The 26113-nt window shown below is 45.4% G+C and overlaps 1 protein-coding gene across 5 annotated transcripts in view; it reads right to left on the bottom strand.

Annotated features, from left to right (window-relative positions):
* Positions 1 to 2162: 2162 nt before the first annotated feature.
* MAP3K3 (mitogen-activated protein kinase kinase kinase 3) overlaps positions 2163 to 26113 on the bottom strand; it is a 66003-nt gene continuing 42052 nt past the window's right edge. For all 5 annotated transcript variants that reach the window (XM_090044171.1, XM_090044172.1, XM_090044173.1 and 2 more), the window contains 10 exons: positions 25560 to 25693; positions 24070 to 24143; positions 21944 to 22011; positions 21578 to 21670; positions 20435 to 20626; positions 17564 to 17712; positions 14859 to 14990; positions 11983 to 12112; positions 10266 to 10443; positions 2163 to 6929 (listed from right to left, as the gene is read on the bottom strand). In XM_090044171.1, the coding sequence (XP_089900297.1) occupies positions 6701 to 6929; positions 10266 to 10443; positions 11983 to 12112; positions 14859 to 14990; positions 17564 to 17712; positions 20435 to 20626; positions 21578 to 21670; positions 21944 to 22011; positions 24070 to 24143; positions 25560 to 25693 (1379 nt within the window). In that variant the 3' untranslated portion in view covers positions 2163 to 6700. The remainder of the gene's footprint in view (positions 6930 to 10265; positions 10444 to 11982; positions 12113 to 14858; positions 14991 to 17563; positions 17713 to 20434; positions 20627 to 21577; positions 21671 to 21943; positions 22012 to 24069; positions 24144 to 25559; positions 25694 to 26113) is intronic.

The following is a 26113-nucleotide window of genomic DNA, read 5'->3' as shown; positions in this document are numbered from 1 at the left end:
CTACTTTGGAAGCTCCAGGATCTGCACTGCATGCAGTGTACATCCTAAAGCAGCCACTGCATGTAGCATAGATCCTAGACTGGCTGGAGCAGGTACTATGTGTAACAGCGCCTGCCCTGGTTATATTACACCATGTCCCCGGCTGCGTGTGGCACTCGGTGCCCCTAAGGGCTGTTCTGGGACTGCATTGCACACAGCACCTGCTCCAGATGGCTCAGGACCTGTGCTGAAAGCAGCACCTGCGAGCAGCACTAGCTGGAGCAAGCATCATGTCCCAGAGCACCTGGGATGGACGTCACAGTTCTCAGAGCAGCTGGAATGGGTGCTGTATGTGGTGTGCATTCCAGGCCCTGCCCTTGGGGTTGGTCCTGGTCAACTCATACCTAGGGGCAGTATCCAGGCCCAGATAACAGGTTTCTGCAGGCCAGATCTGGCCCATGGGCCATGTTTGGCACCCTGGCTCTATATGATCCTGGAAATGGCAAAAACAGTATTCCAGTCAAGTCCTCTAGGAACCACCATGCTCTCAGATCCTTACTCCTGGTGCTGTCTTGCCTGATGAGGGTTAAGAGAGCACATGTTGCCTGACAGGTTGCTCTGGAACAGCTTTAGATGCCTGGTTCTCCTCTGCTGTGGGACTGCATGGCACTTTTGGCATATATGAGTTTCATCCTTCAGGCTTTCTGTTAGATCTGACTGTGAATCCATTTATTCTTATCCTGCTGCACTTTGCAACAGCAAACTGCTATTTTACTCAAATGGAAACTAGGTGCTCCCTGGGAGTAGCTTGAGAAAAAGTCAACCACAGCGGGGCCTGGGGTCATGCTTGGGAAGCCAGTGTCTCCAAGGAAGAAACTTGCATCCCAGCCTCTGTTCAAGTGACTGAAGATGCCTGAGCAGAATACAAGGAGCTGCAGGAAAAGACAGGATAGCACCAGCAATTTTGATTAGGTGTTTGAGTAGAGGCTTCCGAGGGTTTGGCAAACACTATTTCTGCCCTTTCCCAGGACAGAATAGATGAAAATTAGATGCACTGATCTCTATGGCACTTGCGCCTAAATCCCCAGTCAGCTTTACAGGTCTCATCCCTACATTTCCAGTATACTCAAATGAGACTGCAGATTCCTCCTCACAGTAGGAGGCTGTGGGCTTGAAAGCTGCACTCTCAATTTTTGTCATTTGCCTGAAGAACCACAGCTTGGTTCCCCTCTTCAGATTGCTTTTCAAAAAAGCCAGTTATACATATTAAACAGAAAGCTATTCTGGAGCTCTCCACTGTGCCCTAATACTTGGATTAGAATGGGTCGCATCTGATTACTTCATAGGTTAAAACTGCACTAAATGCCATGTATTTGGGCTTTTCTAGGTTGCTTCCCCCAAGAGCTTCCACTGAGTTACCAAGTAGCACAGGTAACCATGACCTGGCATTCAGTCTTCACCCGGTCTCTCTTTAGCCAAGGTCACACCTGCCCTAGTTTTCAGAGCTTTCAATGGAATCGGTCTGAACCCCTCAGGGATCCACTCTCTCTCCAACCAGGAACTTGCATCCACAAACAATCTTCCACTACAACCATGATACAAGCAGCCGGTACTACAGCAGATAGGAATTTGATGACAGCCAGGCTTGGGTTACAGCGCTCACTACTACAGTAGAGAAGGGCATAATGTACATGCAAAACAGGCTTGGATCTGGCATTTTTTAGGTCAGATTCTCACACAAATGTCCTATAAAACTGACCGAGCTGTTCTCCTGAAAGCCAGAAAGGTTATTTGTTTTTTTCATATTTGGAAAGCCCTTGGGTACAATGAAGATGGGGGCCACATCAGTCACTCTCCAAACTCCAGTCCCATCCCATTGCTTCTTCCAGGCTTTTAGGAACAGGGGAACAGGAAAGGGCTAAACCCAAGCCCAAAGTCCAATAGCATGGATTTTTCCAGAGGGCACATATCCATCTGGCCTCAGAAGCCACCTGTTTTCAGTGCTTTGCAAGGAAGGATGTCTCTTCCTTTGCCTCTCAGGGAAGTCCTCAGGGGGCCTACTCCCTCAAGCACAAGGTCAGCCACATGGCCAACACTCGTGAAGCATTTTACTCATTCACCAAAGGCACCACTTCCATTTGGGTTACTTGTAGGAATTCTATGCAGGTTAGACAGCAGAAACACTTTAATATAAATGATAATTTTATTGTAAATAAAACGATACATTGGCCTGGCTTTGCACTGCAAGCCCCCGGTCGGTATATATAATTAGATAAACTACTGGTTCAAGGTCTTCTGCACAACCCAGGTTAAAATAGTTTCTTCCTGCTCCCCATCATCATGTTACGACTCTGGAATCTTTTCCTTAGTCTCTGAAGTGCTTCCCAGGCATGTCTCCCCTTCCCAACTGGGACTTCCAGAAGCGCTTGGTGTGATCAGCTCTTAATCAAGGCTAAGGATTTGTACAAACTGAGGACATATATGGGGTAATCCATGTTGGTGTGAAATAATCAGGCAGAAGGTAGGGCACGGTGACCTCCTAGAGACTAACCGGTTCAAAAGGCATGATCTTTAGCAGGCAACAACCTACCTCACAAGATGCCATCCGAGAAGAAACCCAACAGTACTGTAGCAGCCACCCTGCTCTACTCTCTGCCTAACCTAGGTTAGGACTTTCAAAGGGACTGAAGTAATTTGGTGCTTAGATCCCACTGAGCTTCACTAGATATCTTGTTTCCACTGAACAATCCCAGCTTAGCCTCTCTTTCCCAAGGGCAGGTGTCTGGGTGGTGGCCACAGAAAAGTCCCCTACTTAGATACAAACACCTTCTCCTAAAAGAGCATGCAGTAAATAAGCATCCATCAGTGGGAACAAGTTCTATCTGCTGTACAGCTCTGAATGCTTGAGTTTTTCCTGGTACAGCATATCCTGAAGCAACACAGGCTATCCCAGCTCAAATGAAAGACTGTGGCACTTGAGTGGGTACCAATTTTCCCCTTGATCAATTTGTTTTGTGATCACTTTATAGCAAAATAAGGGAGCTGCTTTCATGATCTACAACCACCTTTAACCCAAGTATTCTTTTTTTTTTTTTTTAAACACAGCACCCAAATTGCCAAAACGTACAGCAACTGGGAGAGACTGTTCAGGTCAACTGGAGAACAAGCAAACAACCTGAAATGCACAGAATCGTCATAGCGAGACCAAAACGCCACTTTGTTTCCTCACAAGCTCACTGGGAGATGAACCTCCACCTCCATCAGCTTGGTTTGCTACACTGCTAAACGTATCATCGGGGTGACAGTTGTAGCTGTGTTGGTCTAAGGACATAGGCAGACAAGGTTCTTTGGGTAAATCTGATATCTTTTATTAGTTGTGCTAATAAAAGATATCAAATGTATCATCAGGAACTTACAGGCAAGGCATTCAGCAGTCTCCTAACAGAAATTTTTCAGACATTTCATTTTAACAATCTAGAGTGGGATTTGCCCCAGGGGCAAAATCTGTCTGTGCAAAATTATTCTTCAGAAATTACAATGTGCTTCACTTATGCGGTCTTGATCCCCGGAGGGTCCCAGAGCTCAGCAGGCATGGAATGCCCCTTTTTCCTTCAAAGTTACTTGGGACAGACATCACTGATTAACTTTAGGCCAGACTTTATTTTTATATACACAACTCTAGCAATGTAAACTAACCGTAACAGTGAGCATATTGCAATGGATTCCCTCTTCAAAAAGTCTGGTCACTGCTAAGGTAGTGTAAAGAAGCCTTCATTTGAGAGCTGGATTCTTGAGTTTATTCCAGTGGCTTCAATCCACTAATGAATCGAGGAATCTAGATTTTTAGTGAATTAAATCCAAGTGACTGACAGAGCCTGCAAGGAAACAGAGGTGGCATTTGGGGCTGGCACTACTCTTTATAAACCATTGGCAAATTCTCTTGCAAAACCAGCTGCTTTTTTTTCCTTTTTAAGTTCATAAAGGCATCAGAAATTGATTCCCACCCCCCAACCCCACCCCACCCCATAACAGTCAAGTCGATATATATAAAAATCATCAAATATGATCTTTTACGATATAAATAAAAAAGGTATGAGGCATCAAAGTTTACATGATGGTAAAAAGAGCTAAAAAAGAGCGATACAAACTACATTCATAAAAGTGCATCTCCAGACAGACAAGTAATGCTTTGGCTTGTTCTTGTGCTGAAGAGGTGGCATTGGGTCAGGTACAGAATTGGAATATAGAAATCCAAGCTGGCATACCATGTTCTCAGACAGAACCCCGTCACTGTACAACTGCTATTGACTCATTAATAAAAACTGGAATACAAGCGTATACAGAGTAGGCACATTTCAGTATAGCCAGGGAGAGGGTGGGGGGTGTTTAGCAGGGTAAAAGACCTGGCATATGAGTCCAAGTTACTCTTTGCTCCAGGACAGTCTTCCATAGCTATGCATGAGGTAAAAGCCACAACAGATCCTGAAGATTTAGTTGTATTGAAACAAAAGTTTACACCACTTCCTCATCCCCAAGTCTCCCAAAGAACTATGTGCTTGATAGTGAGTAAAGGCTATGGTGGCAGAGCTGAATCCTTTTTCTGAGGACAAGTCAGGGTTAAAGGTGCCCAAGTCAGGTCAGGACACCCATCTTGCCCCTCACTGCTGCCACACCTTCATGTCAAATTGAGGAAAGAAAAGGGCTCTAATCTTTGGTATGTGTCAGGAGTTAAGTGCTGGCTGTAAGTTATAACATCACAAGCTTGGAATATACTATCAGCCCCAGTGGAAAAACAGCTCAGTCTACTTTCTACTAAGATTATGCATGTGAGTAAGTCTTCATTGCTCTGCACCTTGGGAAGTCAATGTGTAGCAGAGCAAAACTGGCATAAGCACTTCCCGCAAAAGACCAACAGTGTTCCCTCTTCATTTTGCCCTGGTATAAATGACGACAAGGTGCAAGGCAACTAAGAGACCGGGCTTATGTTTTTTAAAGCGATATTGGCTCAAAAATCCAGGATTTGAGAGGCTTACTAGGAGTGTTTCCATTGGAATTAAATAGGGTATGGAAAGGCCTTTCCATAACAAATTGCCCTGAAGTGCTTGTAACCTAAACAAGTGCATTCTTGTATTCAAGCAGGAAAGCCTGAAGGCAAATCTGGCAAAATACAAACCTGCTTTCATCACTTACACATTGCTCTGAGTCTGGTCCAGGAAAACCACTTCAGATTGTTCAGCTGTATTATCCTGAGGGGTAATTTATCACATGGGGAGGGGGGAAGCTTTGCTTTTATTTAAAAGGACACTCATGGCAGGTTGTCATGTTTTAAGAAAGTCTTCATAACTTCAGTGCTCTATCACTACAACCAGAATTTCTAGTGTACCAGTCAAAATGCAGCAGGTGAGAGTGGCAAGCCACCAGAGACTTAGACATCAGAGGCTTTGTACATATTTAAAGCAAGAGGACTGCAGTATGCAATGCCTGTATCTCTGGGGGACCAATACCATTTTTCAAGTCAATTTCAGAAACACGGGCATGAAAAAAGGGCTCTTTCCTTTAGCCTCATTGACAGACATGGCTCAGCTTTCTCAAGTGTGGGGGAAATCTTTTTTTTTTTTTGGAAACATTGTGGAAGCCTTAAATGAATATTTACATGTTCACAAACACCCCCACACATGGACGGATTGTTTTTGGTTTCACCCAGGGAACTAGTGTCCAGCAATTTCTTCCCATGTAAAAAAAAGGGCAACCCACTTTCCTTGTCTATGAATCTGGCCTAATATAAGTAGGTAACCCCTCCCTGAAGTAAGGTTTGGGCACTGATTAATGCATCTTTGGTTTAAGGGCTTGGTAAAACTAATTTACCATAAGATCGGTGCAGTAGAAAGCTGTTCTACAGAAATCCCTTCCACGAGACTTTTGTTGAGCTGCAAGGAAGTACAACAGGAGCACAGGTTTGCTGGTTTGGAGGACACAAGCTAATCCTGCTCTTTGGCAGTCAAGTACTGGACTTGCCACCTCAGCACCAGAGTCCTCCACTCTCGGCTGTGTAGAGACCATGCTCTGCTGGAACCTCTTGACAATGATCCTGATATTTGGATAGAAGCCCCCCCACCCCCGCAAATCCCTTGGGTTCATTATAAAATAATACTATTCACATATTCTTAAATCAATATTTTCTGAACACCTTCAGATGCTGAATACTTAAGAAGAAAAATATATATAATTATATAGAGAATGTGTGCTCAGTGACACATGGCTTGGATGGATCCTACTAGAGAAGCCTGGAAAAACTTAGGAATCTAGAAAACAGGGTTGCCCACACTGTACAGCCCTTGTGGGGAGAGCCAGCTGGGATGGCTGTCCACGTGTCTGCTCTGAAAAGTGTAGCTTCTTCAGTCCAGATTTCTGCTGCCCATGTACATTCAATGGGACCTTTCCTGGATCCCTCTGCTTGTGCCTGAAGAAAACATGCAGCCAATTGCAACTTCACATCAAGAGAACAAAGACAAAAACACAGCTCTGTGTTGCATAGCCATTGGTAGAACATCAGTCCAACAAAGACTTCAGGACACAAGAGCAGACTGCAGGTTCCTTGGCACTGACCTACCCAAAGGAACAGGACAGCAGGAGTTGGCGTTTTGAAGATGCAGCACCACATTGGGCAGTTGTGGTTATACCAGACAGGGACACAAACTCCACACTGTAAAAGGGAAGTAATTTAGTACAGGAGCTGTGCAAAGTGATGTCTGAGCAGCTCTTCAGCTGAGGGTCTGTGCCTGGCATCCACAAAGATTCGCTTTAGGAAGTCTCGGCAATGTTCTGATATGTGAGAGGGGAGCTGGGGGTTGGTGGGCTGGGTGGCAATCTTGAAAATGGCTGCCATGGCTTCATACTCCGCCCAGGGTGGTTTCTCTGTCAGCATTTCCACGACAGTGCAGCCAAGGCTCCTGGAGAGGCAGACAGGGGAAAAACACATGAGACTGGGTTTCATGCAGTAAAGCTTAGTGCATAGAGTGTGGCTTTGTAGTATGGATAGGGCTCTGCTCTGAAAGGAAACTAAAGAAATGGCCTCATCCTTGCAAGTCCATTAATTGCATGAATTCTGTGCCAGACCTGCTGGGGAGAGACAGTTTTTACTGCTGCCAGCCCAGCACAGACAACAAAGCTCCAGATGGAGAGAACTAGGCTTCAGTGTGGCTCTTACAGCATGGTAAAGCATCATTCCTGCAACAATGCTGTGCCCGAACTGTGCCTGTACGTAATGCCCATGCTACCCATCAAGGAAAGCAGGTGACAGAGATGCTGTTGAAGGTGTCATTATTTGACCTTCTGAACTAATATTACAGATGGTGTGGAAGTGGGACAGCACCTAGCTTATTCATCAGATCTCAGAGGGGAAACTTTGCTAAGCCACAAGCTAGAAGAGATGTTTTGTACTGACCAGGAATTCCACTGGGCCATTTTGACAAATGTTACCCTTCAGAGCAGAAAAAGTTGATACCTTCAACATCCCCATGTGGTAGGAAAGCTCCCCCTTTTCTGAAAGCCAAATTCCCAAGTGCTCAATAAGCTATACCTGAACTCTTATACTATGTTTGTCATCAGTAAACTTCAAAATGCAGCAGAAAAGTGATTGGTATCATTACTTCTATTTTACAGATGGAAAAACAGAAGCAGACAGGAACCAACTTTCTTAGGTTTTATTCAAGCTGGCCAATGACTGAACGAGCTTTTGAAAGCAAGGGCAGATTTAATGCCTTTAGGAAAATGAGCAAAATCCACTGCTGCCACACAAAGGCATAAGGATGTTTAAAGTAACCTGCTGATGACCACAGAGGAATCCAGGGGCGGGTCAGCGCAGAGCAGCTCTGCCCTTCCCAATTCACTCCCCTCTGTTAAATGGGGCAAGATTTCCCCATCTGCCTGTGAACTGAAACCTCATCTGAACAGCACTGCAAAGAACAGACATGGTGTATACCAATCACCCAGGAAGGGGAAGGAAGAAATTAAATCCAAGTAGTATGAAAGAAAAAATTTCTTGACAAACCTTAAAATCCAACAAGAAAATTTCATACTGGTTTCCAGCCATCTTTCTAAGACTTACTCAAAGAGAGTACAGAAAATGCAAACCATGTGTGCTGAGGTGCTGGGGTTTGCTTGAGACCAAGCAAGGATATATTATTGTTTAGACTGATTTATACCATTTAGACAGATCCGGTTTCTTTAAGAAATTCAGCAAACAGCAGGAATGTTTTTCATGTCAAGTTATTCCAGCAATAACAAATAGCTCACATTTTTTGCTATTTAGGAAAAAAGAAAATTGGAGAGGCCTGCCTGTAGCGATGGCTGAAAGCCAGGTGGCTTAGATTCATTACGTTTCTGTGTCTCTTGTCCATGCACAGCTTTTCTGGAACTAAGATTGGGTTGGAAAATTATGACCCCAAAATAATGATCAGGACTGTAGAAGCTGGAGCCCAGCCAATGCAGTGCCTCTTTGATGGGAATGGGCCCATGTCTGCAGCTAGAGGAAATCCACAACTGCATCCATCCAGGGGGATGTACATGTGCTCCATACTCCCAGAGATTGTAAACTGGGAGAGACCACAATGCTTAACCCTCTGTGTACTGGACAAAATTCAGTTACATTTTTACTAATTAGTTGCATGAAAAATACTGTAGTCCTCTCTCTAGAAAAGGAATACAAAGAGCAGCTTTTGGTGGTGATGTTTACTTTAGTTTGTAGTCCCAGCCAACAAAAAAAAACCCCAGTCCAATATTTTGCCATCCAAGATGGTTAGTTCCAATATTTAATAAGCATTGTTTACAGGCTCACACTAATCATAGCATGGCCACAATTTCCAACGGTGCGTGCCAAATCACTTCAATTCTGACCTGCGTCTCCCATGGTATTCGACTCCTAGGCATCCCCTCTCTACACCTCCATTAAAACACCCAAATCTCTCCCCGCCTCACCTTTACAGTGCGCTAATCACGTATACCATCGTACAGACAAATTGCATATACGTACCTAACCTACGGAGATTTCAGTCTAATTAAGATGTGGCACAGCAAGAAACATGGGAAGGATGGAGGTTTAACAGTAAAGATCATGAGATGTGGTATTAGACATGTAGATCTTTCCCTCCTGCCCCAAGCTTTGATGCAATAGCTTGAAGGAGCACAGTCTGCAGTAGGATAGGGCGCAGAAGCTGGTGTTCCAAGGTCTACAGTCTTGTAGGAGGATTTCTTAAGGTGATACCATATTTCTTGCATGACACCCCTCCCCCTCTCAGTAAAAAAAAAACCAAGCACACACCTTGGGTTTTTTTTGAAGGCAGAATGTATAAGTTTTTTTCCCCCCAGCATCATGGACAACCATATGACCTGACCGTAAGTCCTTGTGGGGATACAGAGTGTTCAGCAAGTTCCTGGTGCCAACTGCCTCACCCAGACCGTTCACTGAGATACCACATTTCCTGGACACTCTATGCTTCCAAGGGGACTTACTCAATGTCAAAAGAAAAGGCCCAAAATTGCTGCAGAGTTCCTCCAAATAAGATGCTGTTTCCACATCACAACCTTCATTAGGATGGTACCAGCAACTCATTTGCTGTCTCAGGGACAAGCTACAGTGCTCAGATAATAGCTATGACTGAACACGGTAACATAGGACGCTGCCACCTCAGCAGCAATCTTAGCAGCTGCAGGGCACACAGTGTCCGCAGGCTTGCTGCTTTTCCAAAGAAGAAAACAACTTCCCTGCTTAAAACAAGCACCCTCAATTATAAGGGGCTGATTTTTGGGGGAAGGTACATATTGTATGTGAGAAAATACTGTATTTGCTTTGCACTCTGCCACAGCACCATGTCTCTGGAGATGAGAAACTGGCCAAACATTTTCAAATTTATTTTTTTCCTGATCCAGGCTAAATCTGCATTCAGTTCTAGAGGCAGAGCGGATGCATTAACACAGAGGGGGCCCATCTTTTTAGTAGGTGTGCCACAAATTAAGCTCTTTTCCCTCCTTGCGTGTCACTCCAATCCCTTTCCCTGCCCAATTTGCTGCTCCATTTTCTGCTTCCTGCCTGATCTGCTGATTTGCTTTCTGCTCCCTACGCCATCTGCCACTGTGCTGCCTGTTTCACCCCCGATCTGTTATGTACCACACACACAGCTTGCTTGCATCTCTTGTAGCACTCATGCCACAATTAGCGACTCTTCTATTAACAGACCACTCACAGCACCCCAGAAGAGCTGCAGGTAAAGCCATCAGCAACTGCTTACCATACATCTGCTTTCCTTCCATAGCCCTCTCCACTGATCACCTCTGGACTCATCCAGTACGGTGTGCCCGTAACTGAACGGATGCCTGTTCCAGACATACAGATGGTCTGCAACCGTTTGCTGGCCCCAAAGTCCCCAAGCTTCACATTCCCAGCAGAGTCACGGAGAATATTGGCTCCTACAGGGAGAAGAATAGAGGCAACTGTTATCACACAATCCAGCTGCCATACAATCTGTGAAGCTCACATCCGACTCAGAAATGCCCAAATCCCTTGACAGGACCTTTCCCCCCATTAAGCGCTTGGTGACCTGCTAAGCCACCATCTCTTCACTGCAAGCTGCAAACAAGTCATTTACTAATGGCTGCCACTTCAGGGAAAAAACACAAGGAAATGAGGAAGGGGGGGGAAGTGATGAGTCGGCATTCTCATTGTTACAGCTTCTGTAAATAGCTTGAGCAGCATATAAAGGGCCCGCTGGTCAATGGTGACAGTACACAGACAAGGGTCTTGCTTGGGTGCTAGCTTGGCAAACAATCTGTGGCCAGAAAGCAGCAATTAGGAGATGGAACTAATTAGGCCACTCTGAACTCTTGCAATGAACAAATGAGACTCGCCTAACTCAGCTGAGGGTCCTACCTATTTCAGCCACAGGGAAATGGCAGAAATAGTCAGTCTTAGTGGATGGCTTACTATAAAGATGTACACTCATGTGTACAGAGTAAGAAGTGCTTCTTCCTTTCGGTTCATAACAGGATCCATGCTACCCTGCCTGAGGCACCTCATAAGGATGGGCCAACCCCATCCTGTAAGGGAATCTAAGGCAGAACAGCTCTGGGGTCCACCCACTTTCCTGAAGGCAGATTACAAATATGGCACTAAGGATAGGGAAGCCATTAACTAACCTGTTAGCATGGATGACGCTCTGAACATGTTCATATGAGCAAGTAGACAAGACCCCAGAGGGTACTCATCTCTACTAGCCTGGGAGTGATGCGAGAAATATATTTCAAAGACCTGCCGAGGAGGTTACAGTCTCCTCCCTGAATGTGCCCTATCACTGTTCAGGATCACAGACAACTGTGTTTTGACAGCCTGGTGTTCCAGAGAAGATACTGGGGGACTGACAGCTTACAAACTGTGACTAACCCAGGGATCTATGTGCAGAACACTGAAGGATAATGGGGAAGGTACGGCAGGTAAGGACAACAAATAGGGAATAAACACAACTGTCAGATGCTGTAACTGGCTTCAGGTTTAGCATTAGGTAACCATCCGCTGGGAGGTGGCAATTTGGCCAGGCAGGGGGGAATCTAGGAAGAAACTAATAAGGAAGCGAAACAGGCAACTGTGTGCAGGTAGCAAAGGAAGGGGGAACAGAGCCTCATTTTACTGGGGTGTGAGAGAAACTGATCGAGAGCCGTGGATAGGGGCTTTTAAGGATTACAACTCTCAAAAGAATCATCCTTACTGTGCCATCTTCTCAGCTCCTGTACAGAAAAGCATGGAGAGTTCTCCTCTTTCTATACCTGGCCAGTAATGGCCCCTACACAACACTTCACAGAAAAGCTACATACCAGCTGGGGGCTCTGAAGAAGGTTTTGCGGGTTTTTTGAATAACCCAAACCATGCCATTCAGTTGCTTATAAGGAACTCTTGGCCTCCATCTTCACAATTCCATGCACATGGTGTACACGCAAACCGCATGCTGCTCTTACCCTTTATGTCCCTATGCACAATCATGTTGCTATGAAGGTATGAGACTCCCTCGAGAATCTGGCGAGTATACTTTCGAGTCACGTTTTCCGTCAGTGCACCATAGGCCTTTAGCTGGTCTTTCACTGAACCCTACATCAAAAACATACACACAAAGGATTTGCAGATAGATGCAACAAACGATGGGTCCCATGGCATCCACTTGCTATCCAACTGTGTTCACAGCATAATTAGAAGCCACACAAGAGCACTCTCTGAGGATCTCAGTGTTTTACCACACTGATTAATTCTTTGTGCCCCTATGAGGAAGGTAAGCGACCTTCTACTGTAGTGGGGAAAATAATAGATTAAATGGTATGCCCAAGATCACCAGGATCCAATACTGCAACCCATTCTCTCCAGATGGTGCTGAGTAGCAGAATAAGGCACACCAGCCTTCAAACTGTGCTCTTAGACCATCTTTGCTTAGCGACATTAGAGGAGGTTGAGGAAGACTGCCCCCCCACCTTTTTCCAGGTACATCTTGAGTCAGGGGCTATTGGCAACATCATGTTATTTAAGGTAAGAAAAGAAACTATCCAGCCACACGGACAAATGCATGCAAGGGAAATGCAGCAAGTTCCTCTTGAAGCAAAACACATACAACATGAGCCAGGGAATTTACCATGAGTCAGGACAGACCTTGGACTTGAGGGGCATGGCATCAGGCACCTGAAATTCACTATTCCACAATAATCTATTACGGCTGTACAAGGCTTCGGACAGAGCTTTGGATCCAAAGAAGCTTCGGACACTTCGGGGTCTGAAGCAGCATGTCCGGGTTGAAGTGCTAGCCCTGTTAGGCTTCCCAAAGTGGTTCGGAGCTTCCAAAGAGCTTTGGAGCCGCCTCGGAGATCTGACCATAGGGTATAATGGAAAAACAATAAAATATCTATAACACTGTTGTTTTTTGTCCGATTTGGATGAAATTTTCAGGGATGGTAGTCTCAGCAGAGAGGATGAAGCCTGCCAAGTTTCAAGAAGATGGGTGCAGGGGTTTGGGAGGAACAGCACCCCAAATTCTTGAAAGCAAAACTCATGTCACATCTAGGCGTTACAACATAGCACAGTGAAAACTGTGGGGCTGGTAGCTCTTACTGAGGTCACAAAGCCTGCCAAGTTTCAAAAAGATCAGTGCAGAGGTTTGGGGGCAACTTCCCCTCAAGCTGCAGACAAGCAAAACTCCTGCCATGGGTGCTTGTGGGACTGACAGTCTCTGGCTTGAGGCCAGGAGGGGAGACACTACTGCAGGCCTGGCTGCCAAGCTACTGTGTTCCCAGTTACCAATCAATCAATCATGATTTACTCAGGGACCAGCTCAATACACAGGCCCTAGCTACTACATAACACTTAACAAGCATCAATTAGCACCTACAAAACCAGGCTAGGGAAAGGAAGGAATCAATACAGACAAATCAACTGCCCAAAGACAGACACAGTCTTGGCATGAATTTCGTCTGTCAGCAGCTAGGGGTGCAGGGCCCCAGACTCCCCCCTGCACCAATCTCCTCCATAGCTGACTGGCACCACAGCAGGGGGCCACCATCCCTGCAGCTGTCACCCTGCTCCACCTTAACACACACAGTGTCACCTATGGCACAAGTTTGGCTTGTCTGCAGCTTGAGGGGCAGTTCCCCCCAAACCCCTACACCAATTTTCTTGAAACTTGGCAGGCTTTGTGGCCTCAGTAAGGCCACAAAGCCTGCCTATCACCCCTGCAGTTTTCACCCCCATGGTGTGACAGCCATGGCATGAGTTTGGCTTTCAAGAATTTGGGGTACAGTTCCCCCCAAACCTCTGCACTGATATTCTTGAAGCTTGGCAGGCTTCATGCTCTCAGCAGAGGCTACCATCCCTGAAAATTTCATCCATATCAGACAAGAAACAACAGAGTTATAGATATTTCATTGATTCCCCATTATACCCTAAGGCCAGATCTCCGAAGCAGCTCTGAAGCTACTTCGGCCGGATTGAGGCGGAGACTCGGTCTGGAGCTCTGGATTGGATTGCGGCCATCCAAAGTGGCCGGATCTGAAGCCAGATCAGATCGCTGCTGACTAGCACAGACCTAGAATCTATCCCACGTTTCACTCCTTACCACCCCCACGTTCTCAATCTGATCTCTCACAGATACATTCCCAAAGCACATGAAACTGGGTCCAGGTTTTGACAGTCACCAAACATTTCCCAGATTCTCCAAAACCATTTCATTCAGTCACCCCCATAATGTGAGTTTGTGCCTGGCTTCAGTAGCTAAAGTAACTGGTCTCAACACTAACAAACAGCAAGGACCACCCAAGTGCATGGCATTGCTGTGCTTCCTAACCTGAAAACTTATCTGTATTCCTGCACCACTTAACTTTTTAGATGCCCTCCAGACACTGAGGAAAAAATGCCACTGTCCTGAACAGCTTCCATCTAAGAGTACAAATAATAGATGTAGTGAAGGAAGGCAGTCAGTGAAGGGGCTTAAAATATAAAAATCATATTTTTGGTGTACAATAGATCCACAGTTCTCTCTGTAGACTATCTGGCTGATTTACTGGGGACTATGAAGTAAGAGGGATTTAATAGGGGAGGGAGAAAAGGAAGTCATGTCTTTAGAGTTTAGGTAAGGTAGGGTATACCATGCACAGCATGGCAGGGGAGATGGGGACCATGAAGATAGGTGTGCAATTAAGACTAGGGTGATACAGAAAATAAAACAAAGAGGAGCAGAGCTGTGACAGTACATCAAGGCTGAACCAGACATGTTCAAAAAAGGAAGACAGCTGAGAGGGCTTAAAGAGGGGTGGGATGGTCAGAGTAAGCAGTCTTTGTTCTTACTGCAGTCTCTTACCCCAGGCATGTATTCCATGAAGATGGTCAAGGTCTTTTCTGCTCGGTCCCGCAGGCAGCCATAATACTGAACAATGCGTTCATGCTGGAGGTTCTTCAAGAGCTGGATCTCACACTCCAGAGCACTCACTTCCTGCAGAAGTTAATATAGTGGATAAGGAGCTGTGCCTATGGAACATCCGGTTTCAACAACCTCACTTATGGCACCAATCTGACCTAGTGTTTGCGCCTCAATGTAAATCAATCCTCAGATCACCTTAGCTCTGACAGATCCCATGAGAGACCCATGTTCCAGATGATACTTGGTTAATGCTTGCTCTGTTCTAAGCTGGCTCCAGGTACTACATATATAAATGGGGCTTTACCCAGGGGCAGTGCTGCATAATGGGCTGAATACCAGGAACTCCTGGCCTTGAACTCAGCATTGACTTCCTGGAGGGATTTGGCCAAAGAACGTAGAGAAAAGTTGTTTCTCCTTCAAGAACATGGGAATAATCCTCACCGGAGCGTTGAGATATTTATAAAACAGCTCTTGCAATAACTTTACTACAGAAATGCCTTTAGAGACCAAGGTTATGGAGTCTAAGGAATATCTACGTTTCTGTCACTAACTTCCTGCCCAGATTTATGCTAGTGAGCTTTACTTGAGTTCAGGCTTAGGAAAGGAAGCTGTTCTTATCAGACCCAAAGCATCTGCAATCATTCACATGAAGCAATCACAAGACAAAGCAGAACGACTAACCAAAAAAGTCTAGGCCTAGAGTTGTTTAGCACACAGGAAAGGTCTCAGGTTCTTTTCAAATGCACAGAATGAACAGGAACAGCACTAGGGCACCACTGGGTTGCAGGAGAAGCAGAATGCCCATTCTCTGAGAACCATCTCCACTACTTCAGACCCATTCAGTTTTTTCTACCCCACACAGTCACTTTTACCACAGGAATCTACCAGATTCATATTTTTCCATCCTGGAGAGGATACAACTTTGCAAGAGCAAGAAACTGGCCACTGCACAGATAAACGCAACCAGAAAGAAGCCTCTTAATGGAGAGCTACTCATGGTTTAGGGTTGGAGGTTGTGGCACCTCCAAAATACCATGCATTTACCCAAAGCCAAGACAACTCCAAATTTACGATGACCCTAGAATAATTAGAATTTATACATGGGAAATTTATAAATTTGTTATAGTTTTATATGTATAGAATCTAAGTATTGGAGAGTTTTCTTAAATTCCACTCTCCCCAACCAACTGCTGCAGCAGGGAAAGCAGTGGCAGGGGGCCAGGCAGTAGGGGGAGTCAAGTGGTGTAGGCCCTGCCCACTGGTCCCCCCTCCCGCCTGTCTCCCCTACCACTTGCACCTGCCCCCTCTGACCCTTGCACCCCACCCAAACCTGCACCCACTGGTACCTGTCCCCCCCATCCTCTGGCTTCAGCTCTGGCCCCACTCCATGTAGTTCTTCTAGCTTCATCCCAGCCCCGCAGCAGCTATTGCAGAAGAGGTAGCTCCAGCTGGGCCTTGGAGCCAGAGCCCAGGCTAAAGCTGTTGCCAGGCCAAGTTGGGGGCAGAGAAGCCATGTTGCCCATGCATCCTGGGCTGGAGCAGGGCCAAGCCCTGCTGGAAGGGGCAGGGGCAGCAGCAGATAGAGGGAAAGACAGGAGATGGCAGTGGGGTGGCCAGTCACAGCAGCTGCAGCTCCAACTTTGACTCTGAGCCCAGGTTGGGGCTGGAGTTGGAGTCACAGCAGCCACTTGTACTCAAATCAAAACTGAGGGGCTCCCCCTCCTCCCTCCCATGTTAAATAGGGGAAAACTTAATCTTGGATTTGAGTAAATATGGTACATTCTACCCTGTTCTCCTTACTCTCTGCATTACTTGGTGATTTACAGGAGGAGACCTGGTATAAAAGCAGGGCTCACGAGCATCAGGATTTAGCTTGGTGCAATAATCTGCAACCTTTCATTACAGCAATTCAGTCTTTATGGATCAATCCTCCCAACTCAAAATGCCCTTGCTGTAAGTTGGGAAAGTTGTACATTAACAAGAGACTGGCAAAAAATTCTCAGTAATAATTCAAGCTCAACTTCCAGGGCAGAAGACAGCAAGTTATTTATTCTTTTGCAAACTTACAGACTCCATAACCCCTACTTGCTCCTTCCTACAGTTCCCAGATCCAAATGGACTGTCAATTAACATTAGCAAGAGCGCCACGTTTTCAGCATGGGTTGGTCATCTTTTTTTGCTAAGTTCATTATCCTTTGAACAAGCTGAACTGGAGTAAGAAACCTTTAGAAACTTCCAGCAATGGACACCTGCTATGGTAGGCAAATCCAGCACATATCTACCAGGGTCAGCCCATGGCCAGGACTTTGTAAAAAGCTTTGAATGGCAAAAAACCCCATTGCTTCCACATTTTTTTTCCCCCCCTCACATACTTGTCTAACAAGAGCCATGGTAGTAACTCAGGATTCACAAGAACCAAGACTGTAACTTGGCTACAACAAACCAATTAGGGTTAAAGAGCCAAAAAGGAGAAAGAAAACTGATTTTAGTTTCAAGCTAAAGATAATTAAACAACTCCCTGGAGCCTGAAGCCATAGCAGAGGCAGCAAAGGTGTTAGCTTTCAGACAGACACAGGTACATTCCAAGGTATCAAAGTGTGCATGGTTAGATTCAGCAGCTCTGAAGAGAGTTATCTTTCAGGTACCTTGCTTGTTTCAGGACTGTCTGGGTCAAACTGGACCTGCTTAGCTGCAAGCTCTCTGCCCGTGTCCACATCGTAGCACAAGTACACGCGACCAAAGGCACCCTGTCCCAGGAGTTTCCCTCGTCGCCAGTTTATTGGGGCACTTGGAGCTACAAATACAATAATAATTTGCCTGTTTACAGTGCTGTTTGAGGACCACAGGGTGCTGTACAAACACTAAGCCCTACTACTGAGAAGTAAAAATACTAAGCTGTTTCAATGAACTGTTAGTGTAGCTTCACTCCACCATCAGGAAATATACCCCTTGGAACGCAGCAGTTGTTTTTCACCCAGAGCTCGATTGCCTTAGCATGCAGCATTCCTCCACTTGGCTTTTGTTCAGGAAGAGAAATCGCCACAACTCCCAAAGGGGGTATATGTATGTGTTGGGGGCAGATATTAAACAGGTCAGACTCCTAATTTTGCTGCAGTTGCTACCAGCAGAGTAGAGTGATGGGTAACTCTTGCTATGCTTCTCCCTCTATGCTTGGAGTAGAAAAGCTTTGAAGAGGCTTTGCTGCTCTTACAAGTCTTTTATCAGAACTCTACTTAATAGACAGAGTTTTTTGGGGGGGGGAATTGGGGAGGGGGGGAAGGTCAATATAAGGCCTGCCTACAATAGTGAAATTATAATTATAATAGTGAATTATAAATTCCCATTGGATGCTGAAAAGCAGGAGGCTATTGTATAACCAGAGAGCAGGCCCTTTAATCAACTACTGCTATAGTGCTAGATAACACCAATAAAACCACTTGCATGCTCCAGATAAAAACTCCACCATTGCTACCATAGGTAGGATTGTACCAGTGGGCATTTATCAGTCCTAATTATTCTAGAGTAGAGGAGGCCACTGTATTGCATAAAGAAGTTCTGCATCAGAGATTCTAATAATAAAGCACAATTTCCTGCTGAACTACACATTTTAGTTATTTACACTAGAGCTGCACCAATATATCAGTGGCATATCGGATCGGCACTGATAAAAGGAAAATTAACTATTGGCAATCAGCTTTTTTTGGCCAGTGTAGCTGATAATGTCACCAATAAATGCTGTGTGCAGCTGCAGTGTGCATGTGGCCAGGAATGCAGCCCGGCAGCTTGGAGAGCAGCATCTGGCTGATAAGCAGTGGGGAGGGAAGGGACACACATGGGGGAGAGACGGCAGATTGAGGCCCCATGGTGAAGGAGGGAGTGGGACATGGACAGGGGCAGGCACTGCCCATCCATGGTGGTGAATGTGACCCTGGGACCCTGCTGTACGCACCCCTGGGGGAGGCATGGGGGGCATGTGGCACCCTGCATTTGTGCACGGGGCAAGCATGGGCTGCCTGCTGTGGGCTCGGAGCCAGGGGCTGTGCCAGACTTCCTAGTGAGCAGGCTGGGCTGGGCCTGAACATTTCCTCCCCCGATCCTTTTTCCCCACAGACTTACCGGCAGGAGACTGCACTCCAAGCTGCCAGGCTACATTCCTGTAAAACTGGCTATCAGATCAGCATCCACTGACATGGCTGGTTAATAATTGGCTATCGCTATTGGCCCAAAAAATCTTTATCGGTGCACCCCTAATTTACACCAATGCAGACTGCAAAGTAGGAATAACCCATTACTAAATTGGACATGCAATATTTTTCTTCCACTATGCATTGTTGCAAATAAAAATGCAGAGTGCGTGCAGACAGTGGAGCATCAGGGCCCCTGTACTTGGAGTCCATATGAAAGCATTTTTGTTATAAAACCATAAACAAAAGTGGTACAACCACCTGGACAACAGAAGAATGCAGGGGGGCTGAAAAAAGTTAGCTTTGCTACTGTGACTCTATGTTTTAAAGAGACAAGGCTGATCAAATGACTTTATATTGGCTGACTGGTTGGCTGGATGACTTAATTATGGCATTAGCTTTCAGAATATCAACTCTCTGAAGCTCTCACATTTAATACTTTGCTCTCACATTTTAATACCAACTCCTTTTAAAAGGGATAGACTTTGTTTTTTTTTTTTAACAAACTGAAAAACATTCCCATACAAAATACGTAGCATTCACATAAAAATAAACCTTCCTATTTTGGAACTGTAAGAGAAAAAATCATTCTTAGCTGGTAACAAATTAATCAGTCTAAAAGCTTCATTCTAAACATGACAGATAAACCCACTAAAAAGCAGCTCTTCAATGACTGCCTGAAATTTCTGGGTATCACCTGGAGTCAGCTGACTTCAGATATTATCTTGTGGCAGAATTTTTAATGCTTTTTTTTTTTTAAAACAGGAAAAGGCAACTCTCAGTAGGAACCTGAAAATAGACCCTTGTTGTGATGGATCACCAACAGTGAAATAGCACAGGGCATTTTAGAGACTTGTCAAATATTTTTATATACATGCTCTTATTTAGTGACTACTTGGCTATTTCAGTCATAGCCAGGCACTTAATTTGCTCTTCTGCAGTCAATCACAGACTGACATGGAATTTGCTAAACAGCATGACTAGAATATTAGGAAGCAGAAGACAACCCTGGTATTCCAAGGGTGGAAATGCCTTTTTACCTGTACTCTCACTGACTTTTCCTACCACAAGTGAGAAGCAGAGGGTACACAGCAGGAGGGGCACCAGTCTCTGATGGTACTTAGAAATGGTCTACTGGAGAAAAAGGTAGAAAACTATTGCCCATATAAAACCTACAGCTTCACAGGTCTGGAGCTGTTTGTTCTAGCAAAGCTCTTGGGTAGTCATATGGAACTGATTTCCAACAGTTCTCCCTCTCCTGCTCATCTAGGTCTACTGCCTCCTCCAACAAATCACAGCCCCGATTGGCTGTTTTGGCACAAGGATACTTACATTTAGTTGGGATGTTCCTCTCCTGCACCGAGAGGGCATTCTCGCTGTCAGCGCTCCGCAGACGCCCACGTGGGTCCAAGTACTGCACTGCCAAGCCCAGATTCTCCCCATTGGTACTCAGGGAGCGACTTGATGGCACCAATGTGAACAAATTCCCTTGGTGACGACGTATCCGGGGAAATGTCCTCCGGCCTTAAGAGATTAAACAGGGCAGGAAGGGAGGGGGAGGAGAAGAAAGTTAGGTTTTTCCAAATGATTTATGCATAAGTAGAAGAGCATCACCAAAGCCTGAGACCTAGGTAAAAAGAAAGGGAGCTGAACATGTTACGTGAAACCCACCAACATACTGAAGACACTCAGAAACACCAATCCAGGGTTACTGCTTAGGGAGAAGGGAGGTGCAGTCATCTTACTGTTGTCCCTCTTGGGTGCTGCTCTCCAGCAGTCTCATCAAGCTTTTTACTCTCTAAAGCAAAGAGGAAGATCTACAGTGCACAAGCTGCCATGTAAGCTCCAAGGTTTGTTAATACCCAGATTGGAGCAAGAGAAACAAGAAAATTACTTGCTAGGTAACAGCCCCATTTATTAAAAGGTAGTTCCACAGCATACACAGGCAAAACCAAGTTAATCACTGTAAAATTTGCCAGATATCCAGCAGGCCACCTGACTAGCAGACACCCATTTCTTTAAATCATTACTGTTGCACTGAAGCAAGCAAACTTTAAAAGAGCTTAGTGGTTCAGACCAGGTTTGGTCTACAGATCAGCCCAGCAGGGGAGATGCACAGGGCAGAAGTCTCTTCAGGTTATAGTGCCCCAGCCTGTGGGTAATGTGGTTATTCAGCAATAACTGTTCAGCATGGATATCCCTGGAGAGGAAGGAAAGAGTAAGCAAGGATCATATATAGCAGGGTACATACCAAACCTGCACTGGTAGGAAAACCCGATACTACAAATAACATTCTGTCATGAGCTATCACAACAAATTATGCACTTGAGGAAGCAGTGTGCAATGAGGATCTCCAAATACATGGGTTATTTTAGCCCTCTAGTGGTTCACCCAAAGGCTTTGACCCATCTCCAACACAGTTACCACCTCACTAACCTTTTCAATTTGGGAACTGAAGGGCTGCAAAACACTTACCATCATTGTAGTCTTTGTGCTGCATGGAGACATTGTAACGTCGAGGGTATGTCCCACCTTTCCCTGCTTTATCATAGATTTGATTTTCACGATCTGGGAGCAGACATGAAGAGGCAGAAAGTAGGACTCCTTACACAATGTACACAAGTTATAATGCCAGGGCATTCCACTACAAACAGGCTTCAGGGGAAAAGGCGGCAAATTCTGAAGTTGATGGGAAAACTCTCTTATAAACTACCCAGCATACAAGAGTAAACAACAAAAGTGGAAAGACACCTGTACAGTTAGCAGCTTTGATTAAAATGCTAAGAGTCAGAACCTCTCAATGGTTATAACTAAATGCTTTTTATACTGTTCTGAACATACCTGAAAACTCCTGTCTGTTGTCAGGGAAGCTTTGCGCTCTTGACATCCGTGACTTTCGAAACGAAGGGCTATTTCAATAAAGGACAAGACAGTTTAGACAGTGATTTACAGCAATTGAAAATAAACTGAGTTCAAAAGGAAGTTAATGAAGATGCAGGTGGGCATATGCAGTTCTCAAACCTTTTTCCTACCACCCACTGTAGAACTGCTTCTTCAGCTCTACAGCTTGTGCAATGGCAACTTATTTCATGGTTCAGCACTTGGAAAGCTAAGATCAGGTTGAGGCCTTGTTAGCCAGGTTGTCTCCAAATGTGGCCAGTTGTCCAGCTTGTGCCCCCAGATTTGCCTTCCTACTGGGATAAGAAGCATTTCCTTGCTTGGCACAGTTGCTCTGCCATGCAGTACTGCACACTGCCACAGCAGCAAATGTCATCCCAGAAGGTTGGAAAGGGAGGTTAGACAAATGTTGTCTGGGCAACAAAACTAGGCTTCTTGCATTCATGTGTTAAATAGGTTTTGCTGGAGTAAGGATGACCAATCTTTCACATTCCCCAAAAGATTTCTCTTACTGTAGGGCTTAGAACCTCAGCTTCCCCAGATCCTACCAAGCCCCACAGGGAGTTGTTGGGCAGGTTATTTTGGAACAATCAAAACTACAAACACAGGGTATTTCGGTGCAAAGAAACTGAAGTCTGAACTCCTTTAATGCCCCAAAACCATTGGCAGGAAGCTGAATGACTACAGAAGTAGATCTTATGTTCATCATAGCACACGCTGCTTAGTGCTACTGAAAAATCAGTTTTGGAGATCTCAGATGGAGGCATGCTGGGCCCAATATTATGAGGTGCTAGTGCCTACAGTTCCAGCCAACATCAAAGAAAGCAACGGTGATTCAGCAATTCTGAAAGTTAGGCCTTTAAATGCCTCAAGTTCAGCTCTCCAAATCAGAAAAGGTCTGCTTCAGGACTTGATTTCTTTGGACGTTCCAAGAAGCAACAACCCCTATGATTATTCAGCCCTTTCAATGGCCCATGTATGGTTCTCTTCTACAAGCTATGCACCTCAACTTAGAAGTTTAGCATAACAGCTACCCAGAAATTCATACCCTCTTCCCCACTCTGATATGAGATGGTATTTGATATATAGGCAGCAGACACCTTTAGAAACTGTCTTCAGAAGGGGGGTGTGGGGTGAAGCAGAACAAAAGATCTGGTTAAGGGAGAGGAGTTTTTTCTTTTCCCTAGGAAAAGGGAAGCATTTAGTGCATTCAATGGGTGGGTACACAGAGAACATTCTTCTCTGTATCTGTTCAAGCACAGGATGAGAATCACTGCCACTACACAGGATTCAGCAGTGGGTAGGAAGAGGGAGAGAGTCCTCCATCTTCCTTTGGAACAAATGCTACATTTGACAAAAGAGATATAGTGTAATGATATGCTCTTGCAACTTTTTTTTTTACATGAACAAGTAAGTGTTGTTTCTTGGAGATCTCAGTGCCCAGAAGCCAGATGTTATAAAGTCTAGACTGGGAAACTGCCCACATTGAAAGCTTGAATTTTTAAAACATAGGCTCTACTTTGTTGGTGCATGGTTTTGCTAAGAAAAATAACAGCTTTGCAGTGCAGTTAATTCTACGAAATGCGTTGGGAAATTATGTAGGAATAGAACCCTATAATTTCAAGGAAAATGGTCTGAAAAGAAAAATAAACTGACTTGCGCAAGCTCAAATGGCATCAGAATGTGATCACACAGGGTGCCTATACATGTGCTTCAGGGTGGCGCTTAATTAAAGCGGCCTTGAGAGCGCTCTAATTAAAGCGCCTGCAACATCACATGGATTTAGCATGCCGCACTTCAAAATGGTGGCAGGGGTATTTTAACTAATGTTTGTTGGACAAGTTTTAGTTAAAGCACCCCTGCCACTATTCTGAAACACTGAAATGCTAAAGACTTGTGATGTGGAGGTGCTGGAGTGCGTTAATTAGCAAGCTCTAGCAGACTCCCAGTATTCTCGATTAATCGAGTATGCTCTGATGTGTGCTAATTAGAACATGTTGGAGCACAGCTTTGTCACTCCAGGGGGTGTATAGATGCCCATTGGGCCTCTGGTCAGTTTGTATTTGTACCTGTCTGCAGATCTGTCCAAGGACTGACAGCTTCCTGATATCGAGTTTTCAGCACTGCTTAGAGGATCCAACATCTGTAAGACAAGGTCATGAAAATTTAGGTACTTGGGCTGGGCTGATTTTGCTACCAAAGATGTTGCATAGCAAAATGCAGGGTTCACTTTTGCTTCCCCATAGTTGGTCCATATTGGATAGGAGACTCTTCAGAAAGCATAGCTACCCTCATCTCCCCAAGAATTTGCTGGAACAGCAGTTCAAAGCTACAGGGCCATTTCAGATACCATAAATCACCTGACTGTAAGATAATCCTGAATTTAAGATGACCCCCCCGCAATAATTAGATTCTATACATGGAAAATTTATAAATTTGTTATAATTTTCCATGGACAGAATCTAATTATTGGAGGGTCATCTTAAATTTGTGCCTCCCACTGCTTCAGGGGGGCAGGTAGTGGGAGAAAGCAGATGGTTTGGGGAGGTCAAGCAGCATGCCCCCACTGCCTGTCCAGCGCTCCCACTTGCATCCTTCCCCCTTTCCCCCACAGCCTCTGCCCCCTCCCCCAACAGCCTCTACTCCCTCAGCATGCTCCTCCCTCATCTCCCCCAGCACCTTGCCCTTCGCCTGGCAGGTGCCACCCCCACTGCAGCTTGGAGTGCAGAGCATGGCCCCAGCCTGGCCCTGTGCTGGCTCAGTGCTGCTGCCAGGGGGCCAGGCTGGGGCATGCTCTACAAGGGGCAGGGAAGGGAAGGGGGGACAGACAGGGAGCACAGACTGCAGGGAGAGGGGTGGAGAGGTTGCAGGGGGCAGGCAACAGCTCCAATCCTGGTGCAACTGCCTGCCCCCATACCACCTTGTCCTTGACTCCAAGATGAGGGGCTTCCTTCTGCCCACGTTAAACAGGGGGGAAAAAAACAGCAACTTTGTCTTGGAATCAAGTAAATTCAGTAGTATAAAAGCCTGACATGGTTAAATTCAGTCTACTTGCATCTGTACACATGGAAATTAAGGAAATATACATCATACTGGAGGCTAGTGGTAGCTTTAAACTTTTACAGCTATCTAGGCCTGCATGCACTAGACTAGCCAGTGTGCCATCTTGAGTTCCCTGGCTGTGGCCCATTGGACTTCAGCCCCAGCAGCAGTGATTCTGTTCCCAAACTGCCTTCTCCACTTGCAAGGTACGCTTGGCACCAACTTCCTGCTTGCATGAGCAGATCACAAAAACCAGATGGTGGCAATCCCATGCACACCTTTTCCATGTCCACAGAGCTAGAGGGGCCTGCTTGTAAGATGGGTGAGCTATCCACAGTGACTGCTGCTTGTGGCCCAGCCAAAGTCTTGAAAAAGATGCAGTGTAGTGATATTTACTATCAGCATTTGTAGAGACAAGCTTAAGTGAAGACTGGCAGCTCATATGAAAGAACAGTGGCAGATTTAATGAGGACTGGGGCTTTCTCCCCCCCTTGCACTTCAGCATGCTCATACTCACACACTGCTCATTGGTCTCTGGGATGAATTCGCCTTCACTATTAATGCTAGTATAGGAACCCTGTCGAGCAATTCGCTGTTGCCTCTCTGGAACATACCCAGGGGGAGGAGAACTTCGGCCTGTGTTCTGAGAACCTGAACCAGACAAAGAAGTAGGTTTATTATGCAGACACTTATGTAGAGACTGCATGTACATGCACATAAGGTAAAGAACTCCAAAAAGGGGACAAGGCACAGCCTTAATCTCTGAAGTTCTTGAGCCTTTGCAATAATAGGAGCAAATTCTTGAACTAACATTACAGTTGTATTCAATAGTAACTCTGTGTCTACTTACAATAGCTTACAGTGCTGTTAAGTGATTACTTCAGTGAGTCAAGTACTGGTGTTTGGAGCACCATGAAAAGGTCACCTGTGAAACATTTAAAACAGTGGTAGGCTAGGCGGAGCATCCTCCACGCAACCCTGCTCATCTAACAGCAGCAAAACCTCTGGTGTAAAATCAGCTTCATGCTCTTATCAGGACAACCATTTTCCTGCCTCAAGTAACATGTGTTG

This window comes from Crocodylus siamensis, chromosome 4, assembly GCF_052110815.1.
Source record: "Crocodylus siamensis isolate JL-2025a chromosome 4, ASM5211081v1, whole genome shotgun sequence".
Lineage (NCBI taxonomy): Eukaryota > Metazoa > Chordata > Crocodylia > Crocodylidae > Crocodylus > Crocodylus siamensis.
The sequence above is the reverse complement of the archived record's forward strand: the minus strand, read 5'-3'. Positions and strand labels throughout refer to the sequence as shown.